Source organism: Chiloscyllium punctatum, chromosome 3, assembly GCF_047496795.1.
Source record: "Chiloscyllium punctatum isolate Juve2018m chromosome 3, sChiPun1.3, whole genome shotgun sequence".
NCBI classification, from domain to species: Eukaryota; Metazoa; Chordata; class Chondrichthyes; order Orectolobiformes; family Hemiscylliidae; genus Chiloscyllium; species Chiloscyllium punctatum.
In genome coordinates, this window is record NC_092741.1 from 95,399,674 (window position 1) to 95,417,927 (window position 18,254).

Below are 18,254 nucleotides of genomic sequence, written 5' to 3' on the forward strand. Positions count from 1 at the left end.
GATGTGTTCTACCTGGATTGCCATTGATCTCCATTAAAAATTAACTTTGTCAAAATTCTTTCCCACAACCTCTCAATAATTCATGAAGTTTAGCCTTTACTCCTTTTTAAGGCTTTTAAGACCCAGGTTTGCTGCGACATAATTACTGCTTTCTGATTTATCTCTTTTGTGTTTTCACCTTCATGTTGAGCAGTACTATGGCTGATGGCCTACAGTTTTTTCATCAAAGAAATGGAAAAGAAAGAAGTCACACAGCTCGCCACGCCAGTGCCATTCATCTGGAGCTTTTTAGTCAGATTCTTAGTTTTTCATTGTCCAAGATTTATTCCCAAACCACAATCATTGAAAGACGTGCGTTTTTTAAAGTTAGCTTGTTGTTTGTGGTGCCTTGCAGTGTGCAGATTCCTTGCGTCACAAAATATAACCAATCGACAGAACAACTTTGTTGGCTATAAAGTATTTTGGATCCTAAGATTGTGAAAAACACCATATAAATCAATTTTTTTTAATATTCATCAGTTGTTAGTGGAGGTTTGTTTAATGAATTTATGGTTTTCATATTTTGAAGCGTTTTCTTAACTCCCCTTTTCAGACAGCTTCATTTGAGTCTGTTACTATGCTGCTGTAAAATTAAATTTGGTGAAATTAATGATTGTGAAGTATGGAAATTAATTTCCCTTTCTCTTTGCACTCACTTTCCCTTCCACTTTTCACAGTGGGACGTATCTCTCTCTCTCTCTCATTTAGTATGTACTCAGTGAAGCACCAAGGAAATCAAACCCTCACTGTGTTGATCATGGATGCATTAGTCCTGCAATTATATTACACTGACAACTGTAACACACTGAGAAAGATTAAATCCCGAGGGACCTATTAAACGGTTAGAGTAGAAGAAGGTAATTTTACCGTTCTGTTCAATGTTAGCTCTTTGCTGGAGCAACCTAAGCTAATCCCATTATCTTTGCCTTTTTCCTTGTTCTTAAGCCTGTTTCACTTTTTGCAAAAATCATCTAACTTTCCTGTTCACTATCTTAGTTGCATTCTTATATTGATTCTGCAACCAAAGGAAGTTGACTTTCTCTATTCATTGATTAAAAGTACATTAACTGTTTAACCATGCTTATCCTACTCTACACCAGTAGATTTTGTCTTACGTTTGAGATACAGGACTTTGTCTAAACTGTGTCATTGGTCCAATTCCTGGAATTCTCTTCCTAATATTACTGTAAGACCATTACAGTAGTGACTGAAACAGTTAAAGTATACAAGAGTCAAGAGTGTGTTGCTGGAAAAGCACAGCAGGTCAGGCAGCATCCAAGGAGCAGGAGAATCAACCCAAAGGCTTTTGCCTGAAACATTGATTCTCCTGCTACTCGGATGCTGCCTGACCTGCTGTACTTTCCTCGAACCACACTTTTCTTGACTCTAATCTCCAGCACCTGCAGTCCTCATTTCGCCTAGTTCAAGGAGACAGCCCACTACCACCACCACTTCAGGGAATTAGGAATGAAGAATATTTGCAGCATTTGCAACATTTTTTAAAAAATCATCCATATCCTGAGAATAAATAAAGAAACCTTAGGCAGCAGTGTATGACCTTGGCACAACTATTGCCAATTCATAATTATCATTGCTCTTTTGCTATTAGTGCTCTGAACTCCTATTTATAGAATCTATCGACAATGTGATTGACCTTTTTTTGACCTCTTAATACTTGCAAATAATTTTATCCATTTCAATTGCAGAGTTGGTTTCTTCATCCACATTTGTTAATGTATTTCTTTTCCTAGTTTTTTATTTTCTACTACAAATTCACTAGCCAGAGAAATAGTTTCTCCATACTTGCTCCATCAAAGCTCCTCCATAATTTTGAAAACATGATTAGGTCACCACTTAACCTTCCCTGTCCTAAGAAGAACAATCCCATTTCCTGCAATTTCACGTTATAGAAATTGCTCACCTGTTCTTTCAAATATATAAATCTGCTTTCTACACTTTCCAATCCCTAAACATCGTCAAAATATGAGGTCCAAAATTGCACACCGTGCTCTTTCTGAGATGTAACCAGAGATTGGTCCATAATTAGTATGATGTCCTTGTTCTCACATTCTATAATCCTTTTCACAAAGCCGCATTTAGGGCACTTGTTAAAACTTATCTTCCTGACCAAGATTTTCAGACACCTCTGTTGGGTCAGTATCAAATTTTGTCTGATAATACATCTGTGAAGCACCACTTTAAGGATGGCATATATGCATCCTGTTGTTGAATTCTTAAAAGCCTTGCTAACCCCACACAGAAGCACACCAGCGGTATTATCATATTCAATGTGTTAAACTTGTAATTTTTCTACATTATAATACAAAAGTGATAAATGTGCCATATTACACATGCACCTATTCTGTAACTCCTCCCACTGCATCTATCCCAGTTTTGCTGCTTAACTCAGCAGTTTCAAAGAAATCCCTCTAAGCCTTTGTGCTCCATTTCTCAGTTCAAGCATGACATTGGATAATGGTTTTCCAGTGCTGCAGATATGTGAAGTTTTTTTGATTGCTGAGACAAACTAACAACTAGCTGTTCACATCTTAGAATCATTAAATCCTTACAGTGTGGAAACAGGCCATTTGGCCCAACAAGTCCACAGTCACTGTATTTTTCTTTTTAGTGTACTATGCTCTTAAAGATCTAACGTTAGAGGAACATTCCGTCATACCCCACCTTTCCAAATTAAATCCTGAAATGTGGTGATTAGCTGATTATATTGTACTGGAAATACAAACCCAGCAGAGAAATAGTTATTATTCATTTGCAGACATTATGTAATAAATTAGTCCTTGCTCCCTTAAGGATAGGAGATTGAAACTTTGTTAGTTTCATCTTTAAGTTTTAATCTGCATGCCTTGTTACAAATTTCCAACATAGTTGTCTGCACCAGCTGTTTGCCTGTAACAGTTCTTTATATATATTCATTCATTCATTGTAATGTGTTGGGACAGACTCCTCCATACTAAAACACTGGAAAATTCCACTCACTGAGCTATCTGAGCACTCAATCCTAAAAACAGCAAAAGTATTTTCTCAGTTGCTATTATTTAAACCTCTGCAAATAATCTGTGATTTCACACTGTGCATAAAACTCAACATGTTAACATGCCGTTGTGTTATTGCAAGATGGGAACCTGATTGGAGGAATTCAAAAAAGAAATTGAGTGAAGGCAAGGTAGAAATTTTGAGAGGTGCCAAAACATCTGGGTGGGGGTTGAGTTATGATTCTTTAAAATAAATCCACTGAATACATGGAGTTCTAATGCAGTTTATTTCACTTGTTATGAAGTATACAAATTTTCTTTGAATAACTCTGTGTTTAACAAGAAAGTAATTTGACAGTGAGAAATTAGGCTGACACACATACCTGCTTGACTTTTATGCATGTTCAGGTTAAAAGCATGTTAAAGGCAAGAAAAGACCATTTGACCCCAAAAAGCTTATCACACTTATTTCCTCTCTCCTGCTAAGTGTAAAGCTTCTTTTTAAAAACACCAAATAAATTATGGGCCAGAAATTGCTGGCAAGTATTATAACTAAAAGGATGCATTAAGTTATTAATTTGTTAATTGATATTAATTAATCATTTTACAATCAATGGAATGAAAGATATGAGTTCAGACTGAACAATTTGCACAATTCTACCATTCGTTTCCCCAAAGTCAATAAAAGCCTGTTGTCTCCTTGAGGTTCCTCGTCAAACTTAATAGCTACATGAGCTTGCTGGTTTTAAGATATTTCTATTCCTGCCATGTGGGACTGATAATTTAATTTTGTACAGAATCCAGTGAGCAACATGATTGATGGTTCTTAAATGAAGTTTTGTGGCACAGTAAGGCAATAATGAAGCTTAATCCAGCAGGTAATGAATTATTCTTACAGGGTTTTGTACCCTTTATTTGTACTGTTAGTCTTTTTTTACGTTAGTTTTGCCATCCACACTTCAGTTAGCATTGGTAGTCAAGAATTTAAGATTTGAATCTGTTTTGAGATACTCTAAAGAGAATCACTCATTAAAATGCAAATTAGATCAAACACTGGCAGAAAATAGAATTTTGCAAGACACGTAATTTAAGACATTACCTGTTTAGTGTGGCCTGCTTGGTATGAAAGAAATTACCTTGGATTTGTGCTTTAAGAAGCATGTAAGGTACTGGGGATTTCCTCTTATCAGGTCCTATTAGAGACTAATTGATAGAGAATAATTGAGACAAGAAGTCATCAGCTTCATTGTATATGCATATATACAGATGCTGCATTTTGGTGTTTATTTTCACTTGTTTATAATTATTAACTCTGATTCTTTTATTATACAAGTGTGCAAGGTTTATACATCAACAAAAGACCTCAATTGTGTTACAGTATCATTTAGTAATGTGCGTGTTCTTTCACTAATTGCTCAACATTAAGTTTTCTTTCGGATTTTTTGATTTTGGAGATAAATCTGCCTTCCTAAAAGATGGAGTACTACCTACTTTTATCACATATTCAACAACAAGAATAGGCATGTAGTGTGACAAGATGCAGAGTAAAACTCATTTTGTCCTATTTGAGAGTGTGGTGCTGGAAAAGCACAGCATGTCAGGCAGCATCCAAGGAGCAGGAGAATCGACGTTTGGGACAAAGGCCTTCATTCTGTCCTATTGTTGGCTTAGCTAAAACCTGAGAGCTATTTTTCCTTTCCCGCACCAGCCATAGGTAGATTGAGACCATCTAAACTATTAATTTCTGCAAGTGGCAAAGATCTTTCATCGAACTTAGCTGATTTCAGTTCCATCTTCCAGAGTAGAAATAATTGTCCATTGTCGTGCCATTGTCCTCTCAAATGAAAGATTTCAAATGGATTCAATTATACAATACAACCCAGGCCAGATAGTGAAAAAGGCACGAAATCATTTTTTTAATATTTGAAAGTAGTTCAAGCCTACATATTTTTTATTACATTGTCTGACTCAATTATTCTGTCTTTAAAGTTTGAGAACTTCCATTGTTTAAAATGGGGTGTTTCCTCAAGGCTGACATCACATCTTTATTCCTTTGAAGTATGTGCTTCTGTTTTTGATGTAGTAAAAGTATGTAGCCGATAAAATGTCTTTGTAATCTTCTGTAACATGTAATAACTCAAAAATGTCCAATTCTACATAAATGATTTGGATGCGAGCATAAGAAGTACAGTTAGTAAGTTTGCAGATGACACCAAAATTGGAGGTGTAGTGGACAGTGAGAAAGGTTACCTCCGATTATAACAGGATCTTGACCAGATGGGGCAGTGGGCTGAGAAGTGGCACATGGAATTTAATTCAGATAAATGCGAGGTGCTGCATTTTGGGAAAGCAAATCTTAGCAGGACTTAGACACTTAATGGTAAGGTCCTGGGGAGTGTTGCTGAACAAAGAGACTTTGGTGTCCAGGTTCATAGCTCCTTGAAAGTAGAGTCTTGGGAGATAGGATAGTGAAGAAAACGTTTGATATGCTTTCCTTTATTGGTCAGAGTATTGAGTATAGGTGTATGGAATGAGCTACCAAAGGAAGTGGTGGAGGCTGGTACAATTACAACATTTAAAAGGCATTTGGATGGGTATATGAATAGGAAGGGTTTGGAGGGAATGGGCTCAGTTGCTGGAAGGTGGGACTAGATTGGGTTGGGGTGTCTGGTCTGCATGGATGGGTTGGACCGAAGGGTCTGTTTCCATGCTATACATCTCTATGACTCTATGAATTTGTTGTTTTCCTTCTCATTTAAAAGGCTATCTATGCCCAGCGGCTCTAGGTGTGTTGTTATCATCTTTTAACACTCAGCAGGTGTAACTTACTTTGCTCTCTGTTGTATTCTAATTCCAAAGGTCTCTGAAGAACTGGAAGTTATAAATGATCTGATCAGAATTGCACTCATTGTTTATTTGTACTATATTTCTTGCTGAGTCAAAATCCTGGAATTCCCTCCCTAATGATATTGTAGGTCTAGTACGTGGACAGCAGCTCACCACCACCTTCTCAAAGGCATAAATGCCAGGCCAGCCAGCAATGCCCACATCCTATGAGTGAATGTTTTTTAAAAAGCTATACTTGTTTGATTAAGGGGTTGGTTAGCTCAGTTGGCTTGATGGCTAGTTTGTGTTGCAGAATGACGCCAATAGCATGGGTTCAATTCCTCTGCTGGCTGACATTACCATGAAGGGCTCTCGTTCTCAACCTCTTCCCCCTTACCTGGGCATGGTCACTCTCGGGTTAAACCATCACTGGGAGGGCAGGCCCAAGATGACTTTTCCTTTTATATTCATTTGTTTTACTGGCATTCCTCCCCCACTCAGTTTTATAAAGACCAGTGCATGAGCCATAATGTTCCAGTGCAGTTTGGATAATCCATTTTGGCTTTTTCTCGAGGCCCCCAGAGTAACAAGCCAGTTTTTAACCAACTTGAGTCACTTCATGTGACAACAAGAAACAGCTGAGCATACGGGATGAAGCAAAAGCTTTGGTCCCTGAAACCATCCTGACTGTGTGCTGAAAATTTGTGCTCCAAAACGAACCATGTTCCTAGTTAAATTGTTTCAGCTCATGCACAATATTGACAGCTAACCAACAAAAATGGGAAATTGCACAATTGTGTCCTGAACACAATCAGCAGGACAAATCCAGTCCAGTTAGTTACCATTCCATTAGTCCACTGTCAATTTATCAATAAAGTGATGGAAGTGTTAGCAAATGACACTTTATCAGGTGTATTTACTTGGGGTTTTGCCAGTACCATTCAGACCTCATTACAACCCAAAATGGACAAAAGAGCTAAATTTCAGAGGTGAGGTGAAACTGACTGTCAATGATATCAAGGCAGCTTCTAATTGAGTGTGCATTAAGAAGTCTGAATAATATTTGAAGGCAGTGGGAATTGTGGAAAGAGTCTTCCCGGGAGGAATCATTATTAGCACAGCGGGAACATGATTGTGATTTTTGGACTCCAGTCATTCATATCTAGATTATGCTGCAGAAATTCTTCAGGGCAGTGTCCTGGAATCTGTATACTTCAGATATTCTCTATCAAAAGGTCAGAATTAAGATATTTATTGATCAGTGCACAGTAATTGGTTTGGTCTGGTTCACAATTTCTCAGGTGAAAAAGCAGTCTATGCCCACAAACAGCAAAACCTCGACACCATTTTGGCTTGGTTTGTTAACCTGTTAGTAGCATTTGTTCCACAAATATGATAGCTAATGACACACTCCAGCAAAAGAGCAGAACTACTACCAGACATCCAGTAGCATTATTGTCACTGAATCCTCCATCAACAACACCTTGCGGGTCATCATTGACTAAAATTGCAACTAATCTAGCTACATAAGTACTATTGCTACAAAAGCAGGCCAGAAGCTAGGAAAACTGTGGTGAATAACTCACTTCTAGAATCCCCACAGTCTTGTCACCATCAACATGACTGAAAATAGGAGTGTAATGGAATATGTACCACTGGTCTAGAAAGTACACCTCTAAGTGTGCTCCAGAAACATTATGCCATCCAAGACCACACAGCCCACTTTATCAACCCTCTATCCACTGCCTTAAACATTCACTCCCTCTAGCCATAGCTGCATTATACACCATTGTCAAGATACTCTACAACCAAGGATTTTCTGACAGTGTTTTCTAAACTTGCAAAGTATTGTGTGGAAGAATGGGCAATACGTGATGGGGGACATGACCACCTGTAAGTCTTTCTTCACATTGCGCACTATCCTTTGATGGAAGTATGTTGTTTCTTTGTTGATGAGTTAGAATCCTGAGACTCTCCAAAAGCTTTGAAGGTATATCTGTGCTTCAAGAACTGCAGCAAGCTGGTGGTTCCCAATGATCTCGATGATGCTTAGAAATCAACAATAAATGTTGACCTTGTGAGAGAGACCTGCATCATACAAATCAATGCAAGTATACACTGAAACCAAGTCAAACCTGTTCTCACCAGTGTATGAGATGTGTAGGCATTTCACCAGGAATCATTGGATATTTCTAGTTTGACCACAAACTGCAGAAAGCATGTTAATATATGGATATCTGTTGCCCCTCCTTGCCTTCTGTGGTGATGTCCTAATTTCCAGGTGGGGCTTGGGTTTGCTGAAAGTCAATTTCATTACTTTCATAATGGAAAAGAATATTTGCAATGTCATTATTCTCAGACAATAGGAAATAAGGAAGTTATGATGATGAACCTGTATGAAACATTGGTTTGGCCTCAACTGGAATATTGTATTCAATTTGGAACACCACATTTGAGGAAGGTTTTGGTGAGGGTACCAAAATATTTTATGGGAATGATTGCACAGGTACAAGAATTCAGTTCAAATGTCAAAGCTGGAGTTCCTGTACTTATAGAAGAGAAGAAAAACAGGAGATTTGGTAAGGCTGTTCAAAGTCATGAGGGACCAAAGAGTAGACAGAAAAACTATTGTCATTCGCAGTGAATCACAAAAAGCTAACATATAAGTTCAGCAAGTAATAGGGAAGACAAATATAATATAATTGACCTTTTATTTCATAAAGTATGGAGTACAAAAGTATAGAGGTCTTGGTAAAACTACACATCTGAATACTGTGAACAGTTTTGGTTCCCTTATCTGAGAAAAGATGTACTAACTTTGAAGGCAATCCAGAAAAGGTTCACTCGATTATGGAAGGTTTTTTTTAGTGAGGAGAGATTGAGTAGGTTGGTCTTGTACTTATTAGAGTTTATAAGAATAGGAGGAGACCTTATTGAAGCATATAAGATTCTTAGGGGATTTGACAGGGTTGATGCAGAAAGATTGTGTCCCTTGTGGGAGAATCTAGGACCAAAGGGCAAAATATCAAAATAAACATTTGCTGATTTAAGACATGAGGAGAACTTTCTTCTATTGGGGGGAGTAGATCTGTGGAATTCTTTACTGGAGAGGGCGCTAGATACTGGATTGTTAAGTACATTGAAGGCTGAGATTGATAGATTATAATAAGGGCTTTGAGGGTTTAAGGGATAAGGTACGACAATGAAGTTGATTATCTGATCAGCCAAGTTAACATGAAAAACGTTGAGTGCAGCAAGTGTCTAGAATACAGAATAGCTGCAAGGTTAATAGAGATAGATTCAACTGTGGCTTTCAAAAGGAGTTGGATAAGGATCTCAAGAAACGAAATGTGCTGCATTGTGCTGGGAGAGTGGGACTGACTAACTGAATTGTTCTTGCAGAGAGTTGGCATGGACTCAAAGAACTGAATGGCCTTCTAAATACAAGAAGATTTGAACACCATTGAATAACTTTTATGGTTATCATAAACATCATGTATCTTATTGGAAATTAGATGCAGTTGTCAAGGTTTAAATAGAAGTCTGACAAACTGACAAATTGGCACCTGTGATAATTTGCAAAGATCATCAATGCTTAGGTTGCCTGATGAAATGGACCTGAATGAGTGTCATTTTCTATAAAAATATAACAATTGTTCACTTTACCACCTTTAAAATATTAGCATATTATCATATTGTTTAACAACATTATTTAATTAAAACTTGGTTTTGTGCAAAATACAACTTTAAGATGGTATGTCTAGTGAAGAATTGAAAACATTGGTTGGAAAATTCCCAAGCACTCACAATTGTATCATTGTGATTGCTTTTTTTATGTGAAGAAACCTGCTTTATCGGTATCCTAACAACATGTTGGGGTTCTGGGGAATTGAAATATGCTGAATACGACCCCTAGCCTTTCAATAGAAGGGATTTTGCCAAAGTGGGATTCCAACCCATGGATCCAGAGCATTGGACTGGATTCTGGATTACTTGTCCAGTGACATTACCATTACATCAGCATCTCTCCCTCCCTTAACATGAAAAAAAGACTAAGGATAACGTGTTGAGCGAATTTGTAATGAAAGGAAAATTTGCCTTAAAAAGCAGTGTTGTATCTAATCTCTCTGTCTCCTTCTCTCTGTTTCTTTCAAGCATTTTGTGTCTGTTCAATTCTGTGATGCAAGAACCTTGATGTATGTGTAATTCACTCAAATTCCATTTTTACATATTTGTCCTTTTAAACGCTATTTCTGTCTTCTGTTTTTTTTTGTTAGGTGGATCATTATTTTGCATTCCTGGTGTGGGCACTTATTAAATGGGGAGAGATGTTTGTTTCCATGTTACAAATCGGAACATAGTGTTTTATGTCCTGTTTCTCGTTGCTGACAGTGGAATGAAGTGGGAGGGATTCCATTTGTTACCTAATCCTTGACTTAAATGGTTGACTTTACTCTCAAGATAAGTTTTGTATAACGTTCAATCCTTCATATTTCCTCCATGTGAATTGAACAATGGCACATTCCATGCAAACTTATGTAGAGGAAAGAACAGATGCGAAGTGATCTGACAGATGCAATACTTTAAATATCAGACAGTACTTGTATGACATGGAGTTTGTGTGTCAGTAATATATTGGAGGAATCATACATTTCTTTTAAAAACAGCAATGCTTGTATTTTTACTGCAAATTCCTGTTAGGCCATTTGAAATAATATTGATTCATTTCAACTCCTACTATTGTGAAATAAAGGAATTATGTATCTGTGCCTGTTTTATGCCTTTTTATCTTCAGTTGTGAAGCACATTAAGTTCTGCTTTCTTTAGGAATACCCCTCCTTTATGCTCCACCTATCTTCTGAATGTTTGTGTATGTGTGAATTCAGCTGGATCAGCATAGGCTTGAACCCACGCATTGTTCATTTTCAGAAGTGTGAGCTAAAGCAAGCTGACATTCTCCTTGCTCAGCAGGGTAGTAAACTGGTGTCTGTCCTTGATGCATAATTAATGCAGCATGTTTTTGTTGCAGATGGCTGATAGCTAGCAAGGCACACACATGACCATGATGGCTCAGTTTCCCACAGCCATGAATGGTAAGTAGCTCGTTGTTTATTTTGCTTTGATTGCAACATAATTGGAAGTTGATAGAAATTTTCGTGAAACTCTGCAGATAGATGTATATTATACATTGGCTTCAGCTATATCTTAAATTTAAATTATGTAATCAAAAATATATACATGCTAAATCAGACTCCATGAAATATTGGCAGTGTTTTCCATAATAGAATTGTTTAAACAGCTTCTAGAGAGTGAATTTTATTTCACTTTATTAAGATGTAATCATCCTTTGATCGTATTTCCAGGTTCATCTAATGAAAGTATTAATCTTCTTTTTCTTGCATTTTTATTGCGTAGTTTGTCATGGTTTATCTCATTTACTTTTTCCTAACCCATCCTTTGCTCTATTACCTTGTATAAAGAGTGCGAAGTAAGGCCAAAAGATGCATTCAATCATTATTAATAGCAAGATCAATGATAATTATTGTCAAACAGCCTCACTTATGTTGAATTTTATAATGCGGGTTTTCTGTCTTCGTGATTTAATTAGCATCAAAGATTTAAATATTTTTTGCTTCAGTCTCTACTTGGTTTAGACTTGGCCTATGTCAGTCTGGTTGGAAAGCTTCACTGCTTCATGATTGTTTACATGTGCCACAGGGCTTTGGTAGCATGGGAAGTATTCTGTCAGAAACCTGATGTTAGCAAGTAACCACTCATTAAACACTCTTGGCAGCTGTCAACATTGTGAACAGTAAGCGTCATTTCTTGACTACTGACTTAAAACTCCATGCAATGTTTTCATTTATAAACTTTTGAACAATTTTTATTTAAACTAACTTTTGCTAGTTGTGATGCATTACCGCTGAGTTCGTAGTTTGATACAAGGTACATTGAATCCTTAGCACGCCATACTGCTTACAGATCTATTATTGAGTTGATTGACTTTGGAGAAAAAGGGGTTGATGAGCAAAATGCAATTGATATTATGAGTATGAACTTTCAAAAGTATTTAATGAAGTGTCACATCCTGAGTATGTGAACAGAATTGAACCCCATGGAATGAAGTGGCATTGACTGGATACAAAATTGACTAAGGCACAGAAAGCTGAGAGTAATGATTTTTTTTTTAAATCAGCTGAAGACATGTCTGTGTTGCTGTCCCCTAGAGTTGATTTTGGGATCACTAATCTTTTTGATGCCTGTTGATAACCTGGACTTGGGCACAGAGGATCTAACATCAAATCGTGTAGATGACATAAATGCTCAAAATGTAATATCAGTGAAATTGTAAGTACCAAACATGGTGAGGGAATAGCCAAACAGGCAGACTTGGGGTAGATGAGATTTAAACCAGAGAAGTGTGAAGTGACAAAGTGTGGTAAGAATTATGGGGGAGGTAAATGGTACAGTTTTAAAAGGGGATGCAGAAAGAAAAGCACTGAGGGAAGTACTTTGTCAAGTCTTTGGTGGCAAAGCAAGTTCAGGTGTTAAGACATTTAGGATCCTTGTCTTTATGAAGTAAAAAGGAAGACAGTTGTGTTAATTAGGCTTCAGCTGGAATATTGCAGCTAATTCTAGACCCCAAACATGAAGATAGGGTGTCAAGGTCTAAGAAAAGGTATATAGGAGATTTTGTATAACATTTCCATACATGGAAGTCTTCAGACCTGATGAGAGGGTAGAGAGACTGGGTTTGTTTTCCTTGTAGCAGAGAAGATTACAAAGATACTTAACAGTAACATTCCAAGATCATGAACCAGTAAATGTTGAGAAACTGTTTCTTGTGTTCTCATGGCAGATGAAAGGTTGATGACCTGAGGGCATAGCCTTCAGGTAATTGGAAAAAGGAATCAGGTAACCTGAACAAAAACATTACTGCTGTGGACTGCCTGGAATGATTAGATTAGATTAGATTAGATTAGATTAGATTACTTACAGTGTGGAAACAGGCCCTTCGGCCCAACAAGTGCACACCGTCCTGCCGAAGCGCAACCCACCCATACCCCTACATCTACCCCTTACCTGACACTACGGGCAATTTAGCGTGGCCAATTCACCTGACCTGCACATCTTTGGACTGTGGGAGGAAACCGGGGCACCCGGAGGGTGCCCACGCAGACACGGGGAGAATGTGCAAACTCCACACAGTCCGTCGCCTGAGGCGGGAATTGAACCCGCGTCTCTGGCGCTGTGAGGCAGCAGTGCTAACCACTGTGCCACCGTGCCGCCCACTGATGTTGAATGCAGATCAGTAATCGCTTTCAAAATGGAATTGGATAAATTCTTGAAACAGAAAATATTGCCAGAATTTGGAAATAATCAGCTGAGTGGGATTAATTGTACTGTTCATTCAAAATGAACACAAGCTTAATGGGCTCTTTCTGTGCTACACCCTTCTATGATTCTACATGACACACATGATTATGTTTGAAAATTGTAGTTTAATTGTTTCATCAGATAACAACTATCTGAAGACTTATCCTGAAAATGCTTTACCAAGATACCATGTTTCAAGAACATAAATAGCAAGAATGGATAACTATGGCCTGCCTAACCGGCTCCTCTATTTAATATAGAATATTCATGAGCTGATCTTTTGATTTAGCTCCACTTTTATGCATGGTCCCTCTACTTAATTCTCTGAGAACCTGACCTATACCAAATGATGGAACATTTGCAGCCCATTGGGCTAGAGAAGTCAACCCTCTGAACCTCCTGAGTGAAGAAACGTTTTGTCATCTCTGTCCTAAATTATCAACCCTTTTAACCTTAGATTATGTGCTCCTACATTGTACGTTGCACAGCCAAAGGAAAAGGCCCCTGTGTTTAGCTTGTCAAGCTCTTTATAATTCTGTGTTTCAATGACGACAGATTGTAAACTCTAGAGAGAAAATACACTCATCCCAGGGCCCATTCAGGTGAATCTTTGCTGCACGGCCTTGAATGTGATTAAATCCTTTAATTAAACTGGAGACCAATACTGGGTGGGGTCCTATCAAAGCTTTGTACAGTTGTAGCAAAACTTATTCTTGTGCTGTCCTTCAATCCCTTGCAAGAAAAGCTAACGTCGTTTTCCTTACCAATTGTTTGCTGTATCTGCAAACTTGTGCAACTGCACCCAAGTTACTCTGAACATCAACATGCCTTTTAAACAAAAGGCTGCTTTTCGGTCCTTGCTATCAAAATGATCAACACTGCACTTCCTGATTAGTACTCCATCTACCACCCTGTGTCCATTCTAAATATAAATAATGAGTGGCGTGGATAGGGTGAATAACCAAGGTCTTTTTCCCCATGGTAGGGGAGTCCAAAACTAGATGGCACAGGTTTAAGGTGAGTGAGCAAAGATTTAAAGGGACCTGATGAGCAAGTTTGTCATGCAGAGGGTGGGGCATGTATGGAATGAACTGCTAGAGGAAGTGGAGGTACAATTACGACATTTGATTTTTAAAAAGCATCTGGATAGTTACATGAATAGAAAGGGTTTAGAGGGAAATGGCAACATGCTGGCAAATGGGACAAGATCACTTTAGGATATCTGGTCATCATGGAAGAAATGGATTGGAGGATCTGTTTCTGTGCTGTATAACTCTAATTCTTTGACTCTATCTGTCCATAACTGTGTTTGTTAACTCCCATCAATAATAAGCAAAAGTAAGGACTGCAGATGCTGGAGATTAGAGTCAAGAGCGTGGTGCTGGAAAAGCACAGCAGGTCAAGCAGCATCCGAGGACCAGGAAAATCAAAGTTTTGGGCATAAGCCCTTCATCAGGATGATGAAGTTAAGCTCAGCAGCCACTGTGGGGTATCAACATCTAGATCATTAGAATATCACAATGTCACAACCAAGTTTAACAGCTTTGCCATTTTCCCACTGAAATCAACTCGGGTAGCATATTTCCTATTCTATTGAAACATTAAACAAGTAAAGATTAAGCACTTCATCTTACAATTGGACACCTTATAGCCTTCTGAGCTCTCCACTCACATTGTTTTTAGACTTTGAGTGAAGGTAATGATTCAGCTTTTATCATTTATAGATTCTCATAGTCAATCTTTCATTTCTTCACTTGTTCAAGTAAGACTTTTTTATCCACACAGATCATCCATTTTGTCACTTAAATTTAATTATTCCATGATCCTTCGGGATATTCCACAACTTCAGGTTACCTTCCATTACCAGCAGTTCCTTCACCACTCTGTTGCAATGAAAATTGATTGATCTGAGCAGATACGGCCTGGGCTGCTGAATCTCTTCCTTTTTATTTCTTTCTTCCACTGTTCTTGTATTCTGTATTTAAGTTGCGATATATGACATAGCTCCTTTTGGAATCCCAGAATATGCTGAGAAGCAACCAAAAAACATAGGTGCAACAATTCTAGCCGAGGGCCAAGTCTGTGTGGAACTTGCAGATTCTTCCCATTTCTGCATGGGTTTCCTCCAAATGCTCAAGTTTCTTCCCACAGTCCAAAGTTGTGCAGATTCAGTGGATTGGCCATGCTAAATTGCCCACAGTGTGAAGGGGTATGCAGGTTAGGTGCATTAGCCATAGGAAATACAAGGTTACAGGGGTAGGTTGGGTCTGAATGATATGCCGTTTGGACGGTCGGTGTGGACTCGATGGAACAAATTTTTTTTGGCAAAAGATGGGAATGAATGGCATGCTACCACACTAGAGATTCTATGGTGATGAGATGTGGTGTAACCTTCGTCACACCTATTCACAACTATTTTAATACATCACTCCTTTCAGATCAGTTAACTTTCATTTTGATCATTGCATATCCACTTGAAAGCTTATGAATTGTTTCTTTTTGGCATAAATACAAACTTGAAACTGACTATGAAAATTTTTGTTCAGCATATGTTTCTGTTCTATGTTTGAAGTGATCAAATGTATTTTGTATAAATTAATAGTTTAAATGAAATTTATCAGTGTAGCTTCAAACTAAGCATGGGATGTCAAAACTTTTGAGCAATTGAATCACCTCTTCATTGGTACACATGATTAATTGCAGTCAGAGGTGCTATCTTTCAGAGTAACTGCTTATCTGAGGCCCCCTCAACTTATTTAGATGGATGTAAAAGATGACGTAACACTGTTCAGAAAATAACAGGAATGTTCTCCCAATCTCATGGCCAAACTATCCATCGACAACATTCAAGAAAATCAAAATCAGGAATTTTATTGTGCATAAATTAACTGTTGTATTTGCCCACACAAAAAAGTGTAACTACTGAATTGGCTGTGAAGCACATTTGACTATCCGATGGATGTGAGAAATGCTGTATAAATTCTAATTCTTTCTCTTTCATACTGTTGTACTTGTCAAGTACTCCAAATAACAATTTTTTGCAGAGTATACGACAATAAATTGATAACTTTTTTTTTGCAGTGTCCCAGATATCTCTCTTGTGCTTAGTGTTAAGTACGTCTCTCAGTTGGAGTTGTGACAGTATACTTAAATTATCTGTAATATATTGTCACTCCGGGTTGGATAGACAACCTTTTTTTTGTTCACTCTTGGGATTTGCCATCGAAACTGGTGGTGAGCTGTTTTTTGAACCATGATGCAAATAGACTGAGAAATTAAGTGGAATAAATCAATGATGAGAGATTTGAAGAATAACTAGAAAATTACTGGTATTGTCTACCAGAATCGCTACCTCTCTGAATACAGTAAGTCCTCACTTAAAGCTTTCCTGAAAAGTTATAATTTGAAGTAAAATGGCTCAAAGTGAATCAGATTTTGTAATTTAATGCCATTAACTATAGTTAGATTTTTCTTGGATCATTCTTGTTAAACACAAAACCTTGAAAAGTTATCCATGTAAATTGAAATGCATTATTTTATATTGCTAATTTCCTGAATTAGTGAACAGAAACCTAGTAAGATAAAAAACACTTGAAAAGTATACACAGTAATGTAAAAGAAATTTGGTAACCTTCCACTTGCCCCAGGTTTGCTTGCTTGCTTGCTGCTGCTGAACCACCTCCTTCTTGCCAGATATTCTATCCTCTGACCTTCCTATCGCTTTTTTTTCTCTCTCTCTGACATTTCAATTTACAACCTCTGATGCTCCCTAATCTATCTTCAGCTTGCTTACCCTCTCTGACTTGCGCTTTTACCTCTCACCTAACCCATACTTTTGCTTCCATTTATGGTTTCAGTGCTCCCTGACTCTACCTTTTGCCAAACTTCTGACTCCACAATTCTGTCTTCTCTTGAATCCCTGCTGAGTACAGTATAAGGGACTGCAATATTGGGAACTGCACTCTTAGAACTTGGAGCTTCGGCTGGACGCGCATTTTCCTCTGAAGTCTATGTACATTCTGGAGTCAAATTTGGAAGTTTGAAGTTAAAATGCGGACCTGGAAGGTGCAGATATTCAGAGCTGGGTCTGTTGTAATCATAATCATGTTCCAGGATTTCAGCACCACTGCAGCTGTCATTCTGAGGGAATTGGAACAAGGAAGCAGTGAGTGGCAATGTCAGAGAATGGGAGGATCAGCAAACTGGAAATTCGGGGAGCAGCAGAGGCTGAGTAGGGAGTGGCAAGTTACAGGTTCTTCAGCGAAAGCATAGCTGAAGGAGAGTCAGGACATGTGGTTCAATGTTGTACTAGCATTAAACAATTTAAAACTGAAGCTTATGACAGGACCCATTAGCTGAATTGCATTGAAATGGAATAATATGAAATAAGGCACATTAAATGGGGACGTACTCTTATGTGGACCTTTCCTTTTTAGTCACCTCCCCAACTCTCACTCTCCTGGCGTCCAGTTCCTAAACAGCTTTATGATTGTGTTAAAGTCACAATATAAAGGCAAGATGTGACAATCCTCAAGTGGTAAACTGTCTTTGAAAATAACTAAATGACTGGATGTCAGTTGTATGTGGTAATGTTAAGAAGGCTTGAGTAAGTGAGAACCGTGTTGAGATTTGATTTTGAAATCCATACTCAGGATCATCTTGTGCAAATATCATTGTTGAAACTGTGAACAATTTGCTCTGATGTGAGGTCAGTTTTGTACTCAGACCAAATAATTTTGGAATAACTTACACAAATATTACTGAATGATGGTCAACATGATCAGGTCAGATTAATATCACATGATAAATTTATCTTTTATTCAAACAAAATGTGACCTTGGATTTGAACGGCTCAGCAGTGTTTCTTATCCAGTTTTGAAGCAGTAAAGTTTTTTAAATGTACTTTGGTAAGAGTATAGAATGTAGCAGAAAAATGATTTTAGGCTAATCATGTAAACCTTGCAGGGAATTGTAAAAATGTTTTTGTTGGTTGTAAACTGCAATTTTTTTATGTTGACC

General features: G+C 37.8%; 1 protein-coding gene across 9 annotated transcripts in view; it reads left to right on the forward strand.

Moving 5' to 3' along the window:
- Positions 1-18,254, forward strand: part of itsn2b (intersectin 2b) — a 202,361-nt gene that overhangs the window by 43,267 nt on the left and 140,840 nt on the right. For all 9 annotated transcript variants that reach the window (XM_072556764.1, XM_072556757.1, XM_072556772.1 and 6 more), the window contains one exon: positions 10,888-10,951. In XM_072556764.1, the coding sequence (XP_072412865.1) occupies positions 10,915-10,951 (37 nt within the window). In that variant the 5' untranslated portion in view covers positions 10,888-10,914. The remainder of the gene's footprint in view (positions 1-10,887; positions 10,952-18,254) is intronic.